General features: G+C 40.9%; 5 protein-coding genes across 8 annotated transcripts; 3 read left to right on the top strand and 2 right to left on the bottom strand.

The window, feature by feature from the left end:
• Positions 1-128: 128 nt before the first annotated feature.
• On the bottom strand, positions 129-2,326 carry snf8 (SNF8 subunit of ESCRT-II). The gene is made up of 8 exons (XM_079577021.1): positions 2,111-2,326; positions 1,986-2,036; positions 1,771-1,909; positions 1,579-1,683; positions 1,419-1,491; positions 1,200-1,341; positions 975-1,049; positions 129-701 (listed from the first exon to the last, which is right to left on the bottom strand). Exons 1-8 carry the CDS (start codon positions 2,159-2,161, stop codon positions 564-566), a joined length of 774 nt encoding a protein of 257 aa, XP_079433147.1. The 5' UTR covers positions 2,162-2,326; the 3' UTR covers positions 129-563.
• Positions 2,327-4,410: 2,084 nt separating this feature from the next.
• msl1b (MSL complex subunit 1b) lies at positions 4,411-8,621 on the top strand. 2 transcript variants are annotated; one of them, XM_079577611.1, is made up of 9 exons: positions 4,411-4,512; positions 5,039-5,742; positions 5,844-6,040; positions 6,116-6,414; positions 6,544-6,608; positions 6,698-6,765; positions 6,835-6,956; positions 7,054-7,126; positions 7,196-8,621. In XM_079577611.1, exons 2-9 carry the CDS (start codon positions 5,128-5,130, stop codon positions 7,284-7,286), a joined length of 1,530 nt encoding a protein of 509 aa, XP_079433737.1. In that variant the 5' UTR covers positions 4,411-4,512; positions 5,039-5,127; the 3' UTR covers positions 7,287-8,621. The 2 variants fall into 2 exon arrangements, with proteins under 2 accessions (XP_079433737.1, XP_079433736.1); XM_079577610.1 differs by having other exon boundaries at positions 6,116-6,456; positions 7,196-8,619.
• Positions 8,622-8,795: 174 nt separating this feature from the next.
• Positions 8,796-11,005, bottom strand: chmp2a (charged multivesicular body protein 2A). The gene is made up of 6 exons (XM_079577612.1): positions 10,866-11,005; positions 10,218-10,385; positions 9,951-10,130; positions 9,728-9,858; positions 9,581-9,642; positions 8,796-9,475 (listed from the first exon to the last, which is right to left on the bottom strand). Exons 2-6 carry the CDS (start codon positions 10,383-10,385, stop codon positions 9,354-9,356), a joined length of 663 nt encoding a protein of 220 aa, XP_079433738.1. The 5' UTR covers positions 10,866-11,005; the 3' UTR covers positions 8,796-9,353.
• Positions 11,006-11,252: 247 nt separating this feature from the next.
• mrm1 (mitochondrial rRNA methyltransferase 1 homolog) lies at positions 11,253-12,521 on the top strand (the record flags this gene model as incomplete). Its single annotated transcript, XM_079576876.1, has 1 exon — positions 11,253-12,521. The coding sequence occupies exon 1, from the start codon at positions 11,370-11,372 to the stop codon at positions 12,519-12,521; it is 1,152 nt and encodes a 383-aa protein (XP_079433002.1). The 5' UTR covers positions 11,253-11,369.
• Positions 12,522-13,916: 1,395 nt separating this feature from the next.
• On the top strand, positions 13,917-24,237 carry fbrs (fibrosin). 3 transcript variants are annotated; one of them, XM_079577384.1, is made up of 18 exons: positions 13,917-15,541; positions 16,168-16,329; positions 16,453-16,479; positions 16,592-16,621; positions 16,707-16,755; positions 16,832-17,174; positions 17,250-17,482; positions 17,866-18,104; positions 18,205-18,246; positions 19,257-19,352; positions 19,478-19,561; positions 19,729-19,767; positions 20,060-20,131; positions 20,205-20,358; positions 20,541-20,618; positions 20,841-20,924; positions 21,183-21,393; positions 21,475-24,237. In XM_079577384.1, exons 1-18 carry the CDS (start codon positions 15,260-15,262, stop codon positions 23,018-23,020), a joined length of 3,771 nt encoding a protein of 1,256 aa, XP_079433510.1. In that variant the 5' UTR covers positions 13,917-15,259; the 3' UTR covers positions 23,021-24,237. The 3 variants fall into 3 exon arrangements, with proteins under 3 accessions (XP_079433510.1, XP_079433509.1, XP_079433511.1); XM_079577383.1 differs by having other exon boundaries at positions 20,541-20,636; XM_079577385.1 differs by lacking the exon at positions 19,729-19,767 and having other exon boundaries at positions 20,541-20,636.
• The last annotated feature ends 127 nt before the right edge of the window (positions 24,238-24,364 follow it).

The raw sequence follows: 24,364 nt of genomic DNA, 5'->3' as shown, positions 1-24,364 counted from the left end.
CCTTTTAGCCAAATCTTTTTGGTCAAAGATGCTGTTTCAGTATGAAATGCTAACTAAAAGTTATATCATTATTATCACAAAATTCATCATGTATACAGTGTACATCTTTATTGCAATTTACTGTAATTAGTGATTTAACAGTTAATTTGCAATGTATTTAATCAGATTTGAGGAGAGCATATGACAGATCATCTTCAAACAGCAATGTAGGTCATTATTTCTTTATCATAATGCATTGTTAAATTGTAAGTTAATAAAACATGGAAAAGGACATCTCTGTAATAAAACCCTGCGACTACTTTCACCCAGAATGACTGTTTACAGGAAACCAAAAAAGCTGTCCTTGTTTCAGTGGTTGAACATGCATAAGCACTCTCGTTGCATAGACGCACAGAGTGTGCATAGAGAGGCTGTCAGAGAAATGTCATCCTCTGCGTGTGCAGAACATGATCTCTGACTTCAGCCCCTGTGCCAACTCGGTCATGTGACCCTTCTGCCGGGCACATTTTGTTTATCAACAAGTCCATGGCCGCGCTCTAAACAGTCCAGCCTCAAACTCCTCCTCAAGGGGTCATCTGATTGGCCTCATCCGGCGAAATGTCTCGGGATGTCAGCTCAGAGAACAGAGCAGGTAGCCAGTACTGAGGCTCTCCAGCAGCCTGGGAGTCCAGCCAGGCTAGTCCCTCTTTCAGAAGGTGATCCTATGAACAAAACAATGGAGTGTCAAAGTTGTGCCAGTCAATCAAACGGATTGTTGGTATTTATAAACACATCGCTATAACTGCTATCCTCGTAGCTCTTTTAAAACTAGGGCAAATGACACACATTCCACAATGAGTCAAAAATATACTGTAATCTTTAAGTAATCATCCTTTGTGCATGTCGTATGCAATAGTTCTGTATGAGACATGTAACTGGATAAACAGGTTATGCAACATGCTATTAGCACTTAAAATAAGTCGGTATGCGCTTACCAAGACATGTGAAGCCCGTTCTTTCTCCCATTTAAGACTCTCTTTAATCTCACTGACTGTTACGTATCCCCTTTTCTGCAACATCAACAAATCACAACAATAGTAAATACATTTAGAATCAACAGAAAATGAATCCAGGTAAGATGAGTGACCGGACATTAGACATGTTATAGATTCACAAAAAATCCCTAGGCCAAAGTTGCAGTTTTGTATTTAAAGCCTTACCTCTGCCAACTGCAGTACGACAGTGTGGTCCATGTTCAGTTCAGCTGGAACCGACTGCACCAAGTACGAGCCGCCAATGGGAATCATTCCAAATCCGTTCCCCATTACCTTAAGTTTCTTTATGGCTCTCACCAAGTCATCTCTAAAAAACACAGAAACCCATTTGGTACATCTTCACTGGAGTCACAGGATTATGTGATCATTAGGATGAATACTTACTGGCTAACGTCTTGTGCATATTTACCCCTTCCTTTTAGTACTCTTTGATGAAGTTCATCAAGAGTTATAAGCCCTGAATAAATAGCAGTTCAGATTTGCTGGACGTTGGGTGTGTAAACACTATAGGCACTTATGAGTTAAAGACAAGTGAACAACAAACCTCCGTTTCTGTGTTTTAGGGCAAGGCACACTTCAATTATCTGCACTCCCAGTTCATAATAGAAGTCTCCAACTCCGAGCATCTCAGACCAGAAACCTTTTCCAGCTGTAAAAAGAAAAAAAAAAAAAAAAAGCCCTCATTGGATCTCGGAGTGCAAATATTTTCTTAAATGTAATATTCTATTAAACTTACATGCGAGAGGATCCACTCCTATGGTGGCACACATTTCTTGAAATTGTACTCTGAATTGTGAACTCTTGCGGATCTCTTGTTTATGTTTGCTGGCGAATTCTTCCAGGTTGGACTTAAATGTGTCTAGCTGTTTGGACATCTGCCAGGGAAATACAACACAATGAATGTAACCAACATTTAATTCTACAAAGTCTAAATCCAAATATAGGACTCACTTGAATAATTTGATCCTCTGCCAAAACTGTTCCCCTTTCTTTATATTTGGCCTGCATTAGAATTCAAGGCATAAGTTTCGCAGTGTTATATGGTATAAATAAAAGTAAACATTAGTTCGTCATACCTCTGCCAGCTTCTTTTTGGCTATAGCCCCAGCACCAACTCCTCTTCGCATTTTGATGCTCTAACTTTAAAGCTACTACACAAGTTTGGCAAAGCAGTTGGTTAATCTCGCAAGATACGTTCACTTTAAATTAATGACAACATGATATAGTTCGCAGAAGAAGCAAACAATCTCTATAATACAATAAAATTCAATGATATGGAAAATATCACTGTTTGTTTTGCCCTTGTTCTCGGAGGTGCGTTTCCCTGTGGCTAAACAGGAAGTGTTCCCCACCCGCTCTTCAATGACTGACTGCGCAGCGACCTCTAGCGGGCTGGTGAATACATTGAATAACGGCGAGCTGGTAAAAAATAATTATTAAATATAATTTGACAAAAATGAATGAATGCAGAGAGTGGCTAATGATTGTGTAACTCGCAGTGCAAAATGCAGTTCAGAGAGAATTTATATATTACCCAATATATAAAATCGAAATACATTTTTTATTTTATGGCAGATATTTTCATCATCTGAAAAATATCTCATAAATGTACAAACAAACATTTATGAGGCTCACCCCTCCTAAGATATGACTGTAAACTTTTTTGGGAGTGGGCACGTCGCCAGCTCGTCTCCATGGAGATGTGACGAAAGGCAGTAGAATTTGAGATTTAAACAGGTTAGTTTCTCATCCAAATCCATTCTTTTATTACACACTGTAGTAATAGCATTTTCTGTGTTGAGCCATGGTCATTAGGAGCATGTTTTATTTTGCCACAACAGTATAGGCCAAAATGTTACGCAGTGTGCCTTGGCCTGCCAGCCTACATATCAACGATGCTTTTTCAAAGAATATAAGTCTATGGAGAATCAATAATGGGAAGCTGCAAGCCCGGAGCAGGCAGATCCACGAGGGTGAGGCGGAATCGCCGTGATAGTGCACCTTCTGCTGGTTATGCAGATTCTATTTAAATATAAATATAAATATAAATATAAATGGAACCTCAAATGAATGGACATATCAAACAAGAACGTAAACTGGAACGTCAGACTTTCTTATGACATCACATGCATACATTTTATTGTATTACAGTTAGGGTCGTCTGATCACGTTATAATCCAAATATGTTCATAAGAATTTGTTTATTATTTTTATTAAAACAATTACATAACTCAGTTACTGACTCTTCACGTGCGAGAGATCAACATCAACCTTCCTAAAAGATGATCGGTCGAGATCAGCTTTATCCAGCAGAGGGCGCACTATCACGGTGGATCATTGACAGTAATTGTCGATGCGGTGGATTCGCTTCACGGTGGATCTGCCTCCGCTCCGGGTCTGCAGCTTGTGTTTATTTCAAGTTTATCCTGCATAAAACTAATTTCAAAGTCACTTATCCCCCTGCTTTTCATTTACATCATCAGAGCAAATTTGCTCCTTAGGCTTTGCTAAATAAAACATTTCCTCTTAATCATGAGTTTGTACTGAAAAGCATCATAATGTCTATTTAGGGGACAACTTTTGTAGTTCCTGTCTTACTTTAAACCCACTGTTTGAAACCCACCTGTTTGTTCAGATCTAAAGTAGGTGTATGAAAAAGAGAGAGGAGGGGTCACAGCTGAGTGAGGACTAATGACAATCACCTGTGTGTGCTGCTGACAGGTGGGCGTTTTCCCGTCATGCAAGGAGCCATCCTCTGCAGTGGCTCTTGGGGCTCATTGGGGTCTCATGAGCTTTCTGTACCCGAGCCTATTATATCAAAGTGGAGCAAGTTGGTCAGAAATCTCCAGCATGCAAGCTGCAAGCTACTGGAGAGAGTGTGCTTTAACCATTTTTTAATGTTCCGCAGTGTGGCTTAAACTCTGTTCTAATGTCTATGTGAGGATGACTGACAGGGCTGTACTTTGGCTATGGCTTTGACCAATAAGAGGAGTTTTCCTGTGAACGGGCCTGTCAGGTCCAATCAAGAGTGAAGGGGGAGGGAGCTTGATCGTTCACTTTTGAAAGTTTGTTCTCACTCTCCTCATTTCACAAACCAGAGTGGCTTTCTGGTCCAATCAGGAGCAGGGGGCGGAACTTGATTGGTTACTCTCAAAATTCACACTCACTCTCTCCTCACTATCTCTTGTATAAAAATAAAAAAAAAAGATAATATGACTAGATATACTTTATCTGCAGTGTCACAAGAGTACAGCACGTATGATAAAACCTGTCAAAAACACATTGATTTTATTTCAATGGAGCATTATGATCTCAGTTGGTTGTCCCTGTATGCACTGTACAGTCGCGAAACCATTATGTTCTAAACACAAGAAATGGCCAACTGAAGTGCTGCGCATGCGCTGTTGACGGCGCTTTAAAACAAGTCTTGAGGAGGGAACATGAAGGCAACTGCAGGTGGGCTTCTGTAATATCAATGGTATGTTCTACACTCGTTATTATATACTTGTAGAAAAGGACACATATTCCACAATCCTAACGAGGTAGTAGCAACACCTGCCTCACTGCAGGCATCCATTTCTTAGGTTAAACTCAGCTGCTAGCTTTAGCGTGCTAGCAGGCTGTTATTGTTTTTCATGAGAAACCAAAATGGAGGTGATCATGGTTGCTGCCAGTGTCTTGCTCAGCCACTCCCGAGTATAGACATGGGTGTGTGATACGAAAACGACTGCTCTAACACAAATTTTAGACTGTTTGTTGTGATATACGCAGTTGATAATCTTGAAACGGTTGCATGTTAAAAATGATGTGCTAGTGCAGCTTAGCTGCAATTCATAACCGGTGACGGTTAGGAAAAGGATGCTCGAGGATCTTAACCTCTTCTGGCCAGAGTCCTCTTCATGTTATGTTATTTGGCTTTGTTCTGTGCTCTCTACATAAGGTCCCGGCCCTTGTGTTATGTAATAATGTTAACACGCTGTCAACGTATTTGCATTGTTCTGCAGGGGTGCAGCCTCTGAGCCTACATGGGAAATAGTTGTGGTTGAATTGCATCGCCAAGGCGTTGCAGGAAAGAGAGTCAAATGTGCTCGCCATGACTCTGAGATCTACACTGTTTCCAAAAGCAGGATTTAAGCACAACACCAACAGCATTGACTTTGAATCCTCTCTTATTGGGAGCGCTACCGTCAGCCCTGTGAGCCTGAAGAGGGAGTGTTGTGACTTTGTTATAGATATTCATGACGCACAGGACGGCGCGAACTCGAACAAGGACGTAGACCGGAATTGTATGACTAGTAAAGTTGCTATACCTGCAACAATTGCAGAAGCTGTTCAAGGAAATAACAAAACTGTAGGGGTATTGTCCCCTGTCAGACAAATGGGGGGTGAGGGAACCCCAGTGAAAGGTAAACCCCTCTCTATTGACAATATGGATAACCCTCAGATGATTTTAAACAATAACCCCAAAGATGCTGGGGCAGATGACAGTGCTAAGGGGGTTGTCCAAGGAGTACTTGGCTCTGCATCTATAGAAGTCTCATCTGAGGGAAAATGGCGGAATATCAAGAAGACCCCGGCTAGTCCACACACACAGGCCAACTGTCTCCGACAGATCCTACTTCTACAACTGGACCTTATTGAACAACAGCAACAACAGCTTCAGTCCAAGGACAAAGAGATAGATGAGCTCAAAGCAGACAAAGAAACCGTAAGTAAATTACATTTTTAGTAAATAGAAGTATCACTGAATTTGTCACATTTATTATTCTTTGTCACAACAATTAATAATTCACTTCATTTTGGTACCAGTTGCTGGCACGTATTGAGCGCATGGAGCGACGCTTGCAGCTCACGAGAAAAGATGTACCACGTGATAAACGTCTTTTCCAGCCTCTGGAGCCATGGACACCTGATAAAGAAGACATATGGGATTTGGATGTAGAGGAGAGTCCTCAGCCCAACCCATCGACACCACTAAATTTTCGTAGTAGCAAAGGCCAAAAAAGGTAAATAAATTATAACAACTTTTTAGCTTGTAATTCCATCAAAACCTTGGCCTCTAAGATTTGTTTTACTCTTAGAAAATCATGCTTTGGAGATCCAAAGGTCCAGAAATCCCGCTCAAAAGGTGCTAAGCTTAGTCCTAAGTCTGAGGCTGAGCCTGGTTCACCACTACAGCGAGAGCGGAGCAGTAAAGAAACCACAGAAACATGCAGTGCAGAGAAGGACATGCTGCAGTGTAAAGAGGACCCAGAGCTGAGCTGTCAGATGGAGGACCTACCATTCATGTCAACAACAGAGATGTACCTCTGTTGTTGGAACCAGCCTCCTTTGTCCCCTCTGCGAGAGACATCCTCTAAAAAGGAGGAAGAGGTGGCCAGTGAGTCGACTCCTCATGTAGTACATGATATGCTGATACTTTGTAAGCCAAATCCATAATGATACAATCACTGTAACTCTCTAGTCATGAATTCCTTGGTCACAAATAAAGTTTTTTTGTTTATTTTAGTTCCATCCTGGAGAGAAAATTACATTGAACCCTTGGAAGAAGACCCCTCTTTCATTCCCCCTGAGGTAATATTTGTCCCCAGATGCTAATCTGCCTTAACTCTTTCCCTAATTGGCCCAAATAAACTAATCTGTTCCATTTTTTTCCGGTCAAGGCGCTGGATGACAATGTGTTTTTGAAGCGACATTCTAAATTGGAGTTGGATGAAAAGCGGAGAAAGAGGTTTTTTTTCCGAAAAAGGAAGTGAAGCTCATTTTAATAATGTTTTCATATTGCTTTTTCTCTTTTCAGATGGGACATTCAGCGCATCAGAGAGCAGCGGATGTTCCAGCGTTTGCAGCAGCGCATGAACAAGAAGAAGGTGCAGGAATCTGAGCCTGAACTTTCATCTTTCTACCCTGAAACTGAAGATGGTATGCTCAAATTAATAACAGCTATTATTTTAATCATATATTTATATTTCTTTTTGTCAAAATTCACTCTTGTAACTTGAGTTTTATTATCTATCAGTTGAAGCTATTGTGATTACTCCCTTCCTACCTGTGGTTGCATTTGGAAGACCTTTGCCCAAACTCTCTCAAGAGTGAGTTGTTACCTTCATTTGCTAAATACATCCACTAGGTGTTTTATTAAAAATGCCATACTGTTTCAGGAACTTTGAGCTGCCTTGGCTGGACGACAAAAGCAGATGTCGTATAGAGGTGCCGAAGAAGCAGACTCCTCACAGGACCTGTAGGAAGTGAAGAAGTGATGCATGTTAGATTAGTCTCTCTGGAGCGAAGGCACTATTCAGTGGCGATGTTTAACTGCTGTCAGTTTCACACAGAAGTGTTTTAGTTGCATCAACCACAACAGAACAGTTTTCTCCTAGAAGGTATTAGCAAGCAGATGACTTCTGCACAAGTGGAGCTCTTATCATCAGAAGGCGGATTAATGGCTGATGTCACAATCTTCTTATTAGCAACTGTTAAATATACAACATATCTTTAAATATATTTTGAGCGAAACTGTTAATGGCATGCGTTGGACTTCAAATATTTTTTGTAATGGCTATACACTGAGATTGGTTTTATTGTATTATTTAAAAATGAAAACAAAACATTTAAACTGGTTAAAAATAGGATAAAGAAGGCTTGGCTACAAAACACATTGACCTTTTGACTGAAAATGTACACGTATGGCCTTATACCATACTGTAATTGGCTATGACACTCTGAGGGTAAAACAATTACGATTTGACTGTATTGTGCTGTGTATTGCTTATATTGTTAACACGCCAAAAACCATATCATTGTTAAATGTTTAACCTGGGCTTGATCCACATTCAGCATGATTCCATTAAATGCAGTTCTTGAAGTAATAAAAGGCATACATTTACACACAACTAGATCATAGTTGTGTTAAAACAGAAAATATATTTTTGAAATGACAAATTTAGTGTGAAAATAAGTGTTTGGTTTTGTTATTTTTATGTGAGTTGCATGAAACTTTCAAAACCATAGTAGCATGGTCAATTCAAAAATGTAGTGTCCTCTATTTACAAAACTTATATTTTAATACTTGAAAGCATGACTGGTGAGTTCTACTGCTGCGGACCTTAACAGCATTTGTAAAAGTTACACTAAAAGCGGCAGTTTTGATTACATTTTTTGTGTGTGTGTTCAATATGCTAATGAGCCAGTAATTATTAGCCGTAACTTGTATGCAATGGTTTATAAGAATGCACTTAGCGGACATTCACAATAACCTTGTTAATAGGTATAGTAATATCAAGCCGTGATAGCTGTAGTAATAGCAGTGCGACTTGCTGCAGGTTGATCCTTGTCATCAAAGTAATTTGTTCTGCTAACAATCTTCGCTGCTTTTGCTCTCGTGTTTCATGATGCAATAGTTTCCTGCAGCTTCAGTACAACTGCCTTGCAAACTGTATGTGGAAATGCAACATCTGTACATAGGTATCAGATACAAATGTACATAAAACATGGCTGTTATTTTTTTATTATTTAATGTTGAAGTGTTCAGTACATTCAATTGTTTTATGATTGTATGTTGACAAATTGACAGATTTGAAAGTTAAAAAGTACATTTTTCAGAAATTAAATGGATCTTGTGTGTGTAGTTTCATAAATTGTGAAAAGTTTAGAACATCACCTAAATTATTGAAATGAAGCATTGGTTTATTTTAGACTGGAATGCAAACCTGGGAATTAATTGATGACAAACGGGTTGGGGAAAAAAGTTTATTGAATAAAAGTTCAATGTAATGTTAAAACGATAGATTGCCCATTTGGAAAGAAGAATAACAAAGATTTACATATCCCACATTGTGTTCCTTTTGCCATATTAGATCATAGAGTTTCAGTGTGAGCCACACCAACATGCACATACTGATCTTTTACTGCTCTCTTATCACAGCTGTAATAACAGCAATACATTTTTTGATGCCATTTTATGGAAAAAGCTAAATAGGCTGATGTGCCATAAGTTGGCTCCTCCAAACCCTAATAAATGTCACCTTGTGTCATAATATGTGGGTTAAATATTTGCAGCGGTGTGTAGTGTATATGAATATGCATTAGAATGTTTTTACAAAGTATTTACAAAGATTTTTTTGGCAATGTCAATGATTATATGACTTTGCTCGATCTACTAAGGAATATGATCCTTGTCATTTTGAAAACAATCACACCAAATAAAATACAAAAAAGAAAGCCATTTACCTCATGGTGAGGTTTATAAAGAAATCAATGCAACTCCCTTCAAAACATTGCATCAATATAACCACCTCTGCCACTGCGCACTTTCAGCTTTTAATCATCTTTTCTGAGGTTATTTAAGCGCTCTTCCAAATCAGCATCTGCATCAGCCAGAGCAGCCTGGGGCTCTGCTTTCTTTCCAGCGACTGACAGGCTTCCTCCAGTGGATGGCAGGTCTGAAATCAAATCAAAAGACAAATGAATACCTTTTTACAACTTAGAGGTGTTAATACATAATTTTGGGCTTATCAAATCTACATATTGATAAAAAATGTAATTACTTGACAGCTCATCCGTCAGATTAAGGCCCAGCTCATCCAGCACTTGTGATACAATGGCATCACTGAAATCAAAATCAAAACAAAATAATGGTAAAAAAATATATACAATACAACACAAAACAATTTACAATTGTGCGGCTGCTTTACCTCTCCTCCTCGTCATCTTCGTCTCCCATTGCATCATCTATAGCATCATTCATCATCTCCTCTTTCATGTCCATAATTTCACTCTGCTTTTCAAACTCCATCATTATCTTTTGGATCTGAGGAAGTTTTAGCTACATAAAAAAAAAAAAAAAACATTAATGAGACTTTAATATTATGTTCTGTTACACAATAATAATGACTTTTATATAAGAAATAAGCTGACCTGTCGGTTCATGGTGGCCATTGCCTTTGTGACTCCTTTCATCGCCTGGGCCATGCTGTTGTTGGACTTCAGTGTCTGTATCTTTAGACTGACTGCTTGAATGTTGGCTTTCATCATAATAAATTTCTTAACATAACGTCTCGTTCGAACCAAGTCTTTAGCCATTATTTTTACAGCATCCTGTGAGGATTCAAACATACATGCAAGAGGTCAGATTACGATTAAGTAACTTTACGTAATATTTATACACAGGTAATTTGGTCTCACCATCTGTCCTTGTTTTGCCATTTTCTTGATGTCAGCGATAATCTTCTTTTCTTGTTGCTCTAGTTTGGCCTTTTCTCTGTCCAACTCTCTCATTGCTTTGTTAAGTGCCCTCTGGTTCTGCCTCAGCATCTCCTCAGGGGTTTTCTTCTTTCCAAACAGGAAGTCCATCTGTACACATTATTGACAATGTTACTTTAAATAGTTACTTCTGGGTGTGACATTGCTGTACAACGAGAGAAACCTTTGACATAAACATTGAACCTAAAGGACAGTACAATAGGTAGTAATTACAGTAGGAGTTTAAAATGGTAGATCGACTAAATGACCAGACTGACCAACCCTGTGCCAACAAAATGCCATACACTATTACGTAGATTCCTAGGTATGCGAGGTTTTCTTAATGAACGACAACCAAACAGCTGAAGATTAAGGTAACAGCAGTTTAGTCTAAAAATAGTCCTCCGATTCCAATCAGTCAAAACTCATTTTAGACACCCCGTAAATGCTGGTAGTGGTTATGCCCTGATGTAGTATTTTACAGTCATGCCAGTATCGATGTCTCGATTTCTTGATGTCATAGATACCACCCAACTGTGAAAATATCAACCAACACAACCAAAGGATACTGTCACTACACTTAATTCTCACCTTCTGTGCCTGGCGTCGTGGGGAGGAGATAATTCAGAAACGTTTTGTGGGTAAAAATGTTTTGCCCAACTTAAGACGGGAATTTTAAACGGTTATTTGTTTTCTTTCCTTCTCTTCCGTGTTGGAACAGTTTCACTTCCGGGAAATGACGTCATTTGTTGTGCGCGTCAGGCAGACTACCAAAATAAAAGCAATATTCCAAAACCAAATCGTATTTACCGACTCATTAAATTTGATTTAAATATATTTTATTGTGCCTTTTATTTTAGTTTATGTTCCGTTTTAAGTATTTGTCACTGGCTATTTTTTTAAACACAGCATTACGTAGATTTTGAGACATTGATGTTTTATTGCGTAGACATCGAGCAGTCACCTTTCCGGTATTAACCTCGCAAACTTTACACTCAACCCCCATGTGAGTCTCATAACTTACCACGCCTGCCGAATTTAACGTTGATGTGAGCCTTTTTTTACATTGATTTACTGATAAACTTATAATACAATATGTCGGTCTTTACAAGCTGTCTGTGGAGGAGATCGTTTTGCCTGCCGATCTATACGCCTACTGTTGGCATTGAGTTTGCTACTTATCATACCTGCAATGTTCTTTCATCTGAGAAAATTCCTGCATTTAAAAGGATTAGAGCAGTGCCTGTCAAATCTAAATTTCAACACAAACCTGCTGCTTTTAGTGAGAGGTCAACTCAACCTAAAGACATGTGGAGCAGTGAGAGGAGGCCTGCACTGAAAAGCATCAATAAAAGAGCAACTGTTTCGTCGGAACTCCAAAGACTCACCATGGACGATGAGGACATTGCTGCAAAGAGAGACTGGTCTGACAAGCAAACGGCAAGCCTATCTATGAATGAACACCACTATGAATATGTCTTTGGGATATCTCCTTGTTTATTGGCAATAACACATGGGCGAAGGAAGATTCGTTGTCTTTTTGTCAAGGATGGGGACACCTCTCAGAGAGCATCAGTGTTAAAGGTTTGTGAAGAGGCTCACAACCGTGGAGTCCCAATACGCCGTGTCAGTAAAAAGGACATTGAGAAGATGGCACCAGGACGTGTGCATCAAGGGGTTTGTCTCCAAGCAAGTCCACTTACTCATGTCACAGAGGAACAGCAAGGTTGGCCCCTCTCAGGAAAAGATGGAAACGCCCCACAACTATGGCTAGTTATAGAAAGTGTTCAAGACCCAATGAATCTGGGTGCTATATTGCGCTCTGCCTATTTTCTTGGCGTGGACGGAGTGCTCAGCAGCATTTCTGATAGCTGTCCATTGTCCCCAGTTGTGAGCAAAGCAAGCTCGGGCACTATGGAGGTGATGGAGGTCTATGGATATAAAAATCTTGGTGCAATGCTGAAAGTGAAAAAAGCACTGGGCTGGAGCGTGGTGGGTACAGTTGGGTCTGAATCAGGAAAGTCTCATGTAGTCAGATGTTCAGATTTTACACTGACTAAACCAACTTTATTGTTGATTGGGGGCGAGGGCGGAGGCCTTTCCGAGAAGCTACAACATTACTGTCAAACTCTTCTGACCATTCCTGCAGGAAGACAACTGTTCACGGGGATAGAGTCTCTCAATGTGTCAGTGGCAACTGGTATTTTACTTCACACGTTACTGTTTTCGAGAAACGAATCAAAATAATATAAAAGCTTTTTCATTTGAAAAATCAGTGTTGGATTTATCACTGTTTACAAAAATGAGTCACTTCCTTAAGCCAAAATCTTTTGATCTCCTTGTTAATTGTATAAGTTATGCATAAAATAGTTAATTTGATAAATGTTTGGTGGTGAATAGTGAAAGTGTAAGCAGTGAAAGGAGAGAGTTCAGCTTCTTGAGAGCCAGAATGAAGATATCTTTCAGTCAGCTGGACCTGGCCCAAAGGCTTCACAGTTTGGCAGGCAGCACACTAAAAGACTATAATGGCCTGGGTGTATGGAATCACCCAATGTCGAAGATTTAGTGCATGAGATGGAAGATGTAAATTAGCTTAATTGGAGGGGTGGGGGGCTCAGACGACCTAAGCTGTGTGCTGGAGGTTTCTACAGCGAGATGCAGTGCAGGCGTTGTACCACAGTCGTGCAGCTGGGGCTCTCAAAGGTCCCTCTGTTGAAGGTACGGCCTGATGCTCTGCCTCTTCTCAGTCTGCAAAGGAATTAATCATTAGCTCATTGGCTAAAAAATGCTATGAAATGTGTATCCAGAAAACATGTAATAAGGGGCCAAGATGGCTCCAGAATTTTGTGCTGCACCACTGGATGAAACTATTGATGCTAATGACCCCCAAACCCAACTATGAGGGATGCTGAATTGTTCAATTTCATATTCAATATGCAAACATGTTTGATATGAATTAATGAAAGATTGTGAATGTGCCCTTAATATGATTTACAAATGTTTCCTTTTTCAAAGATCTTTAAGAGTGAAGCACTTGAACATTTTGCTCTAGAACTCTCAACAAAATGTTTTTTTTTTTGTGGGGTGAAATAAATCAAAGACAAGACTTTTTTCCTCTAGACAATAAACCCATTTATCCCAAGTGTCCTTCTCAAATCTGTCAAAATCTGTGTGAGCACTTCTGTTTTGTCTCCTGACAAAGGAAAAGTGCTCACTTACACTGATCTGGGGAAAAATTTTGTTCTGTGTATTTTCACACAGTGGCTACAGCAGATAGTGTCAACAGCAGATAGTAGCCTATTAACTTAGCTTATTAGCATAATTAAGAAAATATATTTTATTTGGAAAAAAAGAATAAATTGTGTTTCTTGTCCAGCATCTAATCGAATCGTGACTATAGGTGTATCCCTGACTCCCACCAATCTGTAATGTGCGTTGAATGTCTTTATAAAATATTGTCTTCTTTTTTTTTATAGCCCAAGTGCGTAGACTGATTTTTTATTTATTTATATATATAGCCTATATATGTAATTTCTCAAAGCAAGGTTTTGTGTATTTATTTACATTAGTGTTCAAAAAGGTGTATTCTCCATATCCCACATGGTGGCAGTGTGCGCAAAGACAACAATCAATAGCCTCTGCTCTGAACGGGAAGAAGAGTGGTGCACACAATGCATTGCACGACTGACAAGGGTTGTGTCTTCTTATTTTCACGAAAAATTTACAATTCTGTGGAAACTTGTGATTAGCCAACGTTGGACTGGTGGTGTTTCCTCATTTATAGATTTACACGCTGGATCTTGTGGAGTAGACTTCTTGAACTGGGACGCCGGCGTTTGCTTCAACTTGCCCTAAACACTGGATTACAGTCTCGGCTGCCTGAGGAGCTGCCCAGCCCAAAGGGGGCTCGGCCCACACCCCGATAATGGAAATCCACGCCGAGGCTTTGCCGACAGGGCCTTGATTATATATCCGTATTGTGTGGACAAAATGGAAGAAGAGCGGGGCTTAAAAAGTGAAATCGAGTTCACAGATGGTGTTTAGTTGTTAGGGACTTGAACATTGTCTGCACTTCCGTTTAAACGGAGAGGTTTGTAGCTAACAGCTGGGACAACTAGAGCTAGCCAGCTACTGTGCTAACATTACGTCTTTCTTTTGATCTAATTTAACTATTGTAATCGGCCTTGAAATTAATGGTGAATTTAGTTTAAACGCTTTGTTGATGGGGATTATCTAAATCTAGATGTGTTTTAAGAATATTAACTTATTCTTAGTCTAGCCGTATATGTTTTTGTATTTAGTTAGCTGTGGACTTGTTGTCAAAAAGGGCTAATCGGTTGGAAATTTGGCCCAAAGTCTGCTATAATTACCCATTTAAGATAATTAAGATGTGTTTGAAAACATAGCATAGACTAAACTCTGTCGACAGCACTGGCTGCTTTCGCCTATTTAGGTTATTGGCCTTGCTAAAATAGCTAACATCTTGCTCACGGAAATAAATTTGACAGTGCGTGTTAAAATAAGGCAATTTAAAAGGCTTTAGTTCAGTATGCGCTAATTTGTGATGGTATAATTAGCATTTTAAGTGGCAGTGGCCAGGATTCGCTTTGTTTTGACATTGGTGTGGACTTGTCTTTTTGTTTACATGCGTATAAGTCATTTGTTTTCGCAAGCTAATGTTAGCCTCCTGTAGCACACAGCCAGCGGTATCCTGACACTTGTGCATGTCGTGGGTTTTCATAATTTCTTTATGGATCTGCCTTTATGATCAGACTTATTGAAATGACTTTAAAATTCCGCCGAAAGAAAGGCACCGATGCCGACAGACTGTGTTCAAGATACGGAGAATAAACGCTGCTGGTTTCATTAACGCCATTTTAACAGGGCTCCCTTTAAAGGCCCGTGTGTTGTGTCTAATCTTCGCCGGACCGGAACTTGGTTAAAGTGCCTTTGGTGTCACAAGAGCCACTGCTCGGGTCCTGATCATGGAGGGTCCCAGCCGCAGCACCGGGTTCAGACAGAGCCGCCGGTCCCGGTCTCAGCGGGACAGAGAGCGGCGGAGGCGGAGGGTGGACCTGAACGAGCCGCGGGCCACGTCTCTGTCCTCGGGGTCCGACCAGGAGAGGGCCTGCGGCAGGAGAGAGGGCAGACCGGGATACGGCAGACATAGGCCGCCCCGCCGGAGGAAGCGGGAGTCTGTGTCCTGTGAGGAGGACATCATCGATGGTTTCGCGATTGCCAGCTTCATAAGCCTAGAGGCATTGGAGGTATAATTATTTTTGCGAAATTCCGCTCGCAACATACTTTTGCCACCACTCTGTCGTCTGTGAATGGCATAACATGACACTTTCCCAAAACATTTTGGACACATTGCCACTCATACTGTATTTCAGGGGTCTCCAAGCAGTAGCTCCAAGTACTTTCCCAAAGGCTTTCTTGTTATCTACATTTATTTTGTTGATTCCATTATTGTTTTTTTTTTATTATTCAATTCGTTTTGCTCTGAATATGTTTAACACCGATCTGCAAACATTAAGGTATTAAGTAAAAATAGCTCACGAAATTAACTAAATAAATGGAGACCCCTGTTGTGTTGACACTGTCAAAGGGAATCAACATGCACACACTCTTTGACTCTGCATTTAAATACAAACATGAGTCTGTTATACAGATTGCACTGCCATTGTTATTACAAAAGGAATGAACCTCTAATGGGCTTTAGAGAGGCTTGAATTATTCATGATCAGATTCTGTCAGATACTGCCACTGGCACAAAGTCATGTAAGATTTGACTGAATTTAAGAGAATATGAGGCCAAATGTTCCCCAGATAGAAGTATGATTAATCTGTAATCAGCCTGACAACACTAATGTGATTGGTTCTGATATTTAAGATGGACTGCTCACTGAAACCAAATCAACGATCTGATATGCCTGGACGGAGGATCAAGGCAAAACGAGGCCTGGAGCAAAATGGGGGAGGCCCTCTGACCGATCCAGAGGCAGGCGGCCCTCATAGTTTCAGTCGAAATAAGAGAAGAAAGATGGATGCACAGGTGAAAATCATGTTAATGTCACTGTTATGTCGTAGTTATAGTGTGGTCCAATTTTGGACTTCACAACCATCTTGTATGGTTCCCTGACCTCACAGTCATTAATGTATCTATACTTCCATTTAGGGAATGCCCCTGGAAACTGGCTACATTGTAAGCAATGTGTTATTCATTTTAACATCCAAATTTAATTTTCATATTGAATATTTTTTGCTGGTGCTATGCGGCATTGAGAGTAATGTTTTTTTTTCTTTTTCTTTTATAGTGTGACACCGAGAGTGATTCAGGTGACAAGGTGTGTATTTTGTAATATGTTAGTAAAGAAGTTTTATGCGTCTTAACATCTTGCCTGCAATAACGTTACTATTCCACATGTCTAGGCCTCAGAGAACGACGTAGATCCAGTTTTCACCGTTAGTACGAGGAAAGGTGCGTGTACCTTTTTTTAAAAAGTGTTTTGATGTTTGTATGCAGTCATGTTGACAGTTGACATTTTCCTTATCAGTTGTCGAGCCTCCTGTGGCTAATATGGGCTCGACCATCAGCAAAAACAGCCCGCCACTGCAGTCGCGCTGTGGGAGTGTCTCACGGTTGATGGTGACCCCACGTGTGTCTGGTCTGGAGCGAAGTCAGGAGAAAAGCCAGGAACAAAACTTTCCAGAACCAATTAGTTCTTCTACCTCTTCTGTTTCTTTGTCTTGCCTGCCTTCCCACTCCTCGGGCACAGTCCCTCGACCTAATATCATCAATGGCAGCAGCAGCCGCCATAACGCGAACTCTCCTCTCTCTAAACCCAAGCCCTTTCTCACATTGCCTGGTCGATCACAGCACATGTATGGCATTAACAGGTGGGTTAAAACTTGTATATATTAAATATCTAAAAGAGTGCTTTCAGCTGACATTAGTTTATTCTCTCTTTGTAGGAGTAGTACTCCTGTCAAACCTACATCATCTGCATCCATCACCTCTGCCTCGTCCTCCATGCGTCCACCCACACCCTCCACCAGTGTGTCGCTGCCGTACGTCAGAGGCTCTGGCTCCTCACTGCCTCTCAGACCCCCTTCACGAGCCAGCGCTGGAGCACTTTTCACCTCATCTCCTGGTCTCCCACCTCCACCTCCTCTGCTACAAGGACCATCCCTTTCGTCTGCAGCAGGTATATTTATTGTATAAGAAATTACAAAGTATTTTAGTGTTAAAACGCAGAGCATGCATCGGGGGAAAAATAGATATAGCATTCAATATGTCCACATGTACAATGTGGACATATTGAAAACGCCCTTGGTTTTAGTCACCATTGTATATGACCTAATTTAATTTTTTTTACAAACATTTAAGAACAAAAATAACACATAGCATCTCTTCAGTACAGTGCAATTCCAAAGTATATATATAAAAAAAAAACATTTTTCAATCGTGCACACATATACACAATTGCAAAAACCTTTTTAAGAAGGTGATGTCATACTTTTTTGATTAATTATAATCTTCATTTGACAGTGTTTTGTTTGTTCACTAAATTCTTTTGTTTTATCTCAGAGCGTGAAGGCCGACGTAGTGTCCCTGGTTCAGAGAATGCCACACCAGGCCGCTCCACTCCAGGGGGTCCATCAGCGTCTAGTTCCACTGGAGGGTCGTCGAGCAGGACGTCCCAGAACCAACCCAGCATTCCACCACTAGCCTTCCAGTTCCATCAGCACAACCACCAGCACCAACATACACACACACATCAACACTTCACGCCTTTCCAGTACCCACCAGCTGCTGCACCGCCTCTGGTGAGTACAGCTTCCACCATGTAAACTCTTTGTTTCAATTTTGTAATGCAAAACAACAGTATTAACAAATCCTTAACAAACTGATACCATTTTCTTACAGTTTGAGAAGTATGGCAAAATGAACGAGCTGTACAGACATCCCGTAAGTACTTTGTTTTAACTGCTATTAGAATGGTTTCATTAAAGTTGTACTTTTACCATAAATGAAGAAAAGAATCAACTTCCTATTCAAAAATAGTAATATGTTTTAGAATGTCTGAGTCTGACAAATACATAGAAAGATCCAAGATTCTAACTATTTCAAGATACTGAAAGCCCCCGATTATGTAAATAAAAAACATGGTTCTTTTTTTTATTTGAACAATTTACCCAGTTAGGTTCACTAAGCCTTCTAGTAAAGATGCTAGTATGTTTTTATAGTCAGTTTTTATATTGTTATTTCGGCGACAACTATGGCCGTCCTCAGAGGTTATCACGTGGCAGTGACATGTCTGGTCAGCTGAATTAAACAGTTTTCAGCTCTGTCTCTCTGCTTGTAGTAGCAGGCTCACAGCGCCATCTGCTGTCCGACTTCTTCAGAACTGTGTCTCTGGTGTGGGAAAGTTGGTATGCCCCCTCGTCCCTGTTGACAGTCTGGGGAGCGCACCTCCCGATCTCGATGCTTGTTGCTCTCTGTGCTGATAACATGGACATTGTCCTAATCCATGAGGTGATTCTCCTTCTTGCCCATGTAATGGGATTAGAGAATCCATCAAGATACGGAAGCGCGCAGTTCTGAAGAAGTTGGACTGCAGATGACGCTGTCAGCCGGTTATTACAAGCAGGAAGATGGAGACAAAAACTGTTTTAATCAGCTGACCAGACACATCACAGCAACACCACGATTGAACAATTTAGTTTTAAGAACCAACACAAAAATGTAAAGAAAAACACATTTTCACTGAAAAAAAAAAAATGTTTTTAAACTGTGAATAATTTACCCACACAATTGTTCGCAATAAAAACAAATGTTTGATTTGAACATGCTCACTTTATATCTGGCTTATCTGAATATCTTAAATAATACTAGTAGTATTTTCTTTTATATGAAGAAGCTCACATGTTCTTTTAAACTGACTCAAATAACTAAATAAATGTTGTTGTTTTTTCTAGTTTTTCCCACAATTCCCACCCTCAGTGCCGAGTATTCAGCCTGTGATTCCTCCAACTGGGCCTTTCAGCTCCTTACAAGGAGCTTTTCAGCCAAAGGTACAACACACATAACTAGTTGAAAACTCTTAATTGCTGAATATAAGAATTCAGTGGTTTTGTTTATCCTGTAAAGGTGCATCGTGTGTTTTTATTCAGTTGTTGATTAGTCGTTTTTTTTACAGCCTCTTGTCCCTCAGGGAAATGCTCCTGACCTATCGTCTCGACTTGGGGTTGTGCCTCACCATCTGCAGCCCAAAGACCCGAGGGTGAGCTTGTAACTAATTTCTTTCCATTGATTCATATAAGGAGCCATAGTTCAGTCTTGCGATGTGCTGCAATGTGGGCCGCGGGCTATAAAGAGTCCATATCTGTCATTGAAAACCAGCGAGTTTTGGTGCATATTAAGGTGGTTTTATATTTTTTTCTGTTATAGCTTACTGATCCTTTTGGGACATCGTTGAAAATCAGTAATGTAAGCATAAGCTGATTTTTGCTGTTTTTTTTAGCATCTTAAATCTTTCAGTTAGTTTGTCCTTCACTCACAGCTTTGCTCCCTCTATGCACTATCATTATAATACTGTCTCACTGCTGCTGGTATAGCCTTTGCCCTTGCACACCCATATATGATATGTTACACTGGCTATCTAATTTAATACCTGAATAACCAGTTGGAAAACCCAGCCTAACGAAGACTAGATTAACCATGGTTTACATAAAACAATGAGGAAACCGATCATCAAACCTGTTCTGTTTGTGATTTGCAGAAACCAGGAAAATGGTGTGCTATGCATGTCTATGTGGCCTGGATGATTTTAAGCCATCAGAAGAAAGTAAAGGTATGAATGGATCTTTTGGTGAATCTTAACGGGAATTTCATTGTACATAACAATTTGTTTTAATGTTTTGCAGTTAATGCAAGCTGATCCTCACAAATTGGATTTTCGGAGCGATTTACTGGCTCGTCTTCCTGGGCCTGGTGGACTTGGCCCGCTTGGACCAATGGGGGGTGCAATGCCTCCAACTCATGACCTGACAAGGCCACCCAGTTTGTTTTCTGCTGCAGGTGCATAATCCTGTTTACTTGAAAGTTGATCAAGTATTTAAGCTTTATACCTTGTGTTTTTTTCATAGTTTGTATAAATTATGTTGAAAAAGTATATTTAATAGAATGTATGTAATTTGAGCATACTTTTGAGCTAAATTAAATTATGTCTAGTTATAAATTGTGTATAATTTATTTTGTAGGTGGGGTCAATCCTTCCTCAGCACCTTTCATATCTCCACCTGCACCCCATTCTTCGTTCCTGACACCGTCACATTTGGGTATGTTTGTGAAAAAAGGTAAAACAACTCTTTTTACTTGTATTTTAAAATCCAACATCTACACATCGTTGCACTCCCTCCCAAGAGATAATTTTCTAATGTGGATACAGTTATTCTTAAAAAGTACACCTTTCACTGTAGCTTTACTCAGTTTAATACAGACACGTCTTGCTTGTCTGGCAGAACATATTTTTTTTTAATAATGATTCCCATATGTTTTAGATCCTTATGGTCGCTCACCACCATTTACCCCACTGGGAGCCTTGGGCTCTGGTGCCTTTGGAGGACTGGGCAGCCCATCTTTAGGTCAGTGTCGTATTGTCCTCTTCTACTGTCATTTAAATTATGCACCAGAGATAAGGCACTTTACCTAGTGTTAACAAAATTATAAAATTTCATCATAGACAAACAGTGCGGGGAAAAAATGTTAAACGATTGAAGCTTTATTTAGAAATCTGTCTGGTTTTGTTGACAAGGTGAAGCACATTTGAGTGATGGTAATGATTTTGTGAAAAGGAAGTCACATATTATACGATGTATAAATGTGAATACATTTGTTTTTAGGAAGCTCTGTGTTTGGGCCAAAAGACCCCCCAGCAGGTATGGTGGGGGGCTTGACTTCTAATCATCATGACCCTTGGAGCCGTCTGCATAGTGGGCCTCCAGGTTTCCCTGGTCCCAGCTGGGCTAAAGGGTCTGATAAAAGGGACGAGCGAGATCGAGGGAAAGATTCAGAAAGAAGAGATATCCCTCACATTAAAGACGAAAAAGACAGGTATGTCTTGTGATATATCCTTTGTGTTCTGTTCCTTTGGTAAGAGTTTGTTGACTTAATATGTTTTTTTGGATTGTGTAGAGACAATATGCTGTATGGCCGCCCTCCTGTGAGAATGTCTCCAGTCGGCCCTGCCTTCAAACCCCGGAGTAGCACTCCTGTTTCTCACATTAATGGCCACACCAGTGGATTGGGGGCAAGCAATGGACCCATAGAGGACCTGACACGTAGTTTAAATCGGGACAGAGACCGCGAGAGGGATAGAGATGCAGATAAGAGACCTTTGGCAACAGCATCCTCAAGAGGGGCTCCTGTTAATTCTTCCACTTTAGGAGACAGAGACAGACCACGGTCTTCCTCCTCGTCTGTGCTTACCACACCACCTCCTTCCAACCCCTCTGCACCTTCTCCCTTGGACCTTTACCCACGCACTCTTGCCCCACCGGCACACAGCCACCACAGTGAACCCACACACTCCCAAAGAGAGAGCAACCCTTCTTCTTCCTCTGCAGGTTCTGCTTCTGTCACCACTTGGAGTCAGTCTAAGAAGTCTGACAGGACCACAACACCTGTATCCAAATCCTTGCTCGTTCCTCCAGTTAAGGTGAAAGAGGAAAGGAAGGAGGAGCCAGAGCACATCCCCATCACACTGCCACCTCCTCCGGCACCAAACCACAACTTTGACCGTCCTAACAGCCATCCACACCATCACAGATCGGGCACCCCATCCTCTTCATCACTAACCTCTACACCAGGTGTCCCCCTTCCTCCCCCAACTCCAAACCCACACCTCACTTTGCTAGACCGCTCTCGCATTGATGCTTATCTAGGGAGTGCACCACCTGGTCTTGTGATGGGTCCGGGAGCTGAACGTTTCCATCATGGCCCACCACAAGGGCATTCCCAGGGCCCTCACAGCTTCACATGGGACCCCTGGAGGGAACTGGCAGCGCAGCATCAGCAGCAGCGCAGAGAGGCCATGGCTCTGCGATCGGACCCTCACCTTGCTCTTCGTTCAGATCCACATCTGGCGCGCTTGCTCCAGCACCAGCGCCTCCTGGAGGCAGAGAGGGCTGCTGCAGTGGCAGCTGCTGCAGCTGCACCTCACCATCCGCCAACTTCTACCTCTAATAGCTCTGCTGTACGCCAGGAATTCAGCCTTATGGCCCACCACTTTGACCGCCCTCCTCAGCTCGGACCTCCTGGGGGCGGGCTGATGGATGAGGAGCAACGCGCCCAAATTCTGAGAGAAGACTTTGAAAGAGCACGTTACTTTGGCATGCATCCTCACCTCTCTGCTGGGACGCACCTCTCCAGCCCCTCTCATGCTGCTACTGCTGCTCACTTGGAACAGCTGCACCCTGGCCTCTTGTCTCACTCACTCCCTCCAGGGGCCTCTGCAGCCCACCACCCAGGCCTTTACTCCCGCCTCGGCCACCTAAACCCACATATGCCCAATGGCATCCTGGCAAAGACCCCTGCAGGACTGGTAGGAGCCTTGTCGATGGGGGCGCCACCGCCCCTCATTCCGTCCATTGCCAGTCGATCGGCCACTCCCCCTCGCAGACTCGGAGTACCAGGTGAGCTGGCACTGTACAGCGCTCATAAAGACGGGGAGTCCAGATAGTATTGGGACAATGGAGGAGATTAAGGGAAATGTCAGGATCACTGTGCTGCTCTCAACTACCCCCTTTCCTCTCACGGAGTAAACCACGCAGACGCATCAGTGATTGCCTGGAAATTATGTTTGGTGGTAAATGCAAGACTCATGGCTTTGAAATATACCCAATAGTTATCAGTGCAATCTAAAGGTACATGGTTTTGTGCATCCTTGATGTATTTTTCTTTCCTATATTGGCTGTTTATTACAGTAATACACAATGAACTCTGTATGAAGAAGCCAAGGACAGCTTTATGTGATGGTTTAATGAATATATAACTGTGCTCTTGAACAAGCCTTTTCAGGTTTATGAAAAATACAATTACATGTAAGGGTTCTTGTTCTGGTTGGTTAAGATTATTTAAAGCCCTGTTTGATCTAACATGGTCAGATTTGTCAAAAAGGGCTGAAGAACAGTGGACAAGTGGTGTGTTCTGATTTAGTTTTGTCTTTTGACATGATACAGTTAAGACAATATAATTGAGTTGGCATTATACCTCAGCTTTCCGCTTCTCCCAAAAATCTAACCCAAGATCCTAAGCTTCAATACCACATCCTGTTTTTTTTTTTGTTCTTTCTAAAATAATTAATGAACTGTGCTGCACTGTGTGACTAAGCACAGTTTTTAGAGCTTCCTGTTACTGTTTCCCAGTCTCCTCTGACTACATGAACAGGACCAGAATATAGTAGTGTAGAAAAAAATGCATTTGTAATATTAATCTTAACATTAATTATCTTCTATAATAATAAATATATTCACTGTTATGTTGTTGTCATTGTTTCAGGTATCAACCAGTACCCCTCTCACCAGATGTTTTAGGTCACACAAAAACAAATCATAAGGCTTGTGTAACAATTAATTTGTGAACAATAAGGCCTGTCAACCTCGCTCTGGCCTCTTCAAGGGTTTCATCTGACCTAAACATGAGAGGCAGGTTTGCCTGCGTGGTTTATGTGTATACATTTGGGACATGGGAGCGTTGAACACCTAATTGTTGATAAAATAAGTTATATACATGAAAAGTGGGACATAGGTTAAAGAAAAATATAAAGAACTTTGTCAAGGGCAATTAGACAGTGGGTAAACTGAGAGGGAACAGACTGGGTCAATTATTTTAATACGACCATTTTATACCTTTCAAAACCCTTCCCTAGAGACCGCAAAGATTAATTATTATTAAAAAAAAATGTTGTTTACTTTATTGTCTTTGTCTTCTTTCACACACAAACGTACACGCACTCTTACGTACTTAGCTCTATTTACTATAATTATTCCAAGTGTGCGTTCCACTTTCTATTCACTTCTTGTTT

Source organism: Gobius niger, assembly GCF_951799975.1.
Source record: "Gobius niger genome assembly, chromosome: 19".
Taxonomy (NCBI): Eukaryota; Metazoa; Chordata; class Actinopteri; order Gobiiformes; family Gobiidae; genus Gobius; species Gobius niger.
Note: the sequence above shows the minus strand (reverse complement) of the source record. Positions and strands in the feature narration are given on the sequence as shown.

What these genes read in the sequence shown, in the direction of transcription:
- snf8 (XM_079577021.1), bottom strand. Translation starts at nt 2,161, where the DNA reads ATGCGAAGAGGAGTTGGTGCTGGGGCTATAGCCAAAAAGAAGCTGGCA. An exon ending in CCAAAAAGAAGCTGGCAGAG is followed by an intron (nt 2,037 to 2,110) that starts GTATGACGAACT and finishes ATTCTAATGCAG; the next exon opens with GCCAAATATAAAGAAAGGGG. An exon ending in CCTAAAACACAGAAACGGAG is followed by an intron (nt 1,492 to 1,578) that starts GTTTGTTGTTCA and finishes CTATTTATTCAG; the next exon opens with GGCTTATAACTCTTGATGAA.
- msl1b (XM_079577610.1), top strand. Translation starts at nt 5,128, where the DNA reads ATGACTCTGAGATCTACACTGTTTCCAAAAGCAGGATTTAAGCACAAC. An exon ending in GATGAAAAGCGGAGAAAGAG is followed by an intron (nt 6,766 to 6,834) that starts GTTTTTTTTCCG and finishes TTCTCTTTTCAG; the next exon opens with ATGGGACATTCAGCGCATCA. An exon ending in CTACCCTGAAACTGAAGATG is followed by an intron (nt 6,957 to 7,053) that starts GTATGCTCAAAT and finishes ATTATCTATCAG; the next exon opens with TTGAAGCTATTGTGATTACT.
- chmp2a (XM_079577612.1), bottom strand. Translation starts at nt 10,385, where the DNA reads ATGGACTTCCTGTTTGGAAAGAAGAAAACCCCTGAGGAGATGCTGAGG. An exon ending in TGGCAAAACAAGGACAGATG is followed by an intron (nt 10,131 to 10,217) that starts GTGAGACCAAAT and finishes GAATCCTCACAG; the next exon opens with GATGCTGTAAAAATAATGGC. An exon ending in TCTGACGGATGAGCTGTCAA is followed by an intron (nt 9,476 to 9,580) that starts GTAATTACATTT and finishes ATTTGATTTCAG; the next exon opens with ACCTGCCATCCACTGGAGGA.
- fbrs (XM_079577383.1), top strand. Translation starts at nt 15,260, where the DNA reads ATGGAGGGTCCCAGCCGCAGCACCGGGTTCAGACAGAGCCGCCGGTCC. An exon ending in ATCCCTTTCGTCTGCAGCAG is followed by an intron (nt 17,483 to 17,865) that starts GTATATTTATTG and finishes GTTTTATCTCAG; the next exon opens with AGCGTGAAGGCCGACGTAGT. An exon ending in GGGTATGTTTGTGAAAAAAG is followed by an intron (nt 20,637 to 20,840) that starts GTAAAACAACTC and finishes CATATGTTTTAG; the next exon opens with ATCCTTATGGTCGCTCACCA.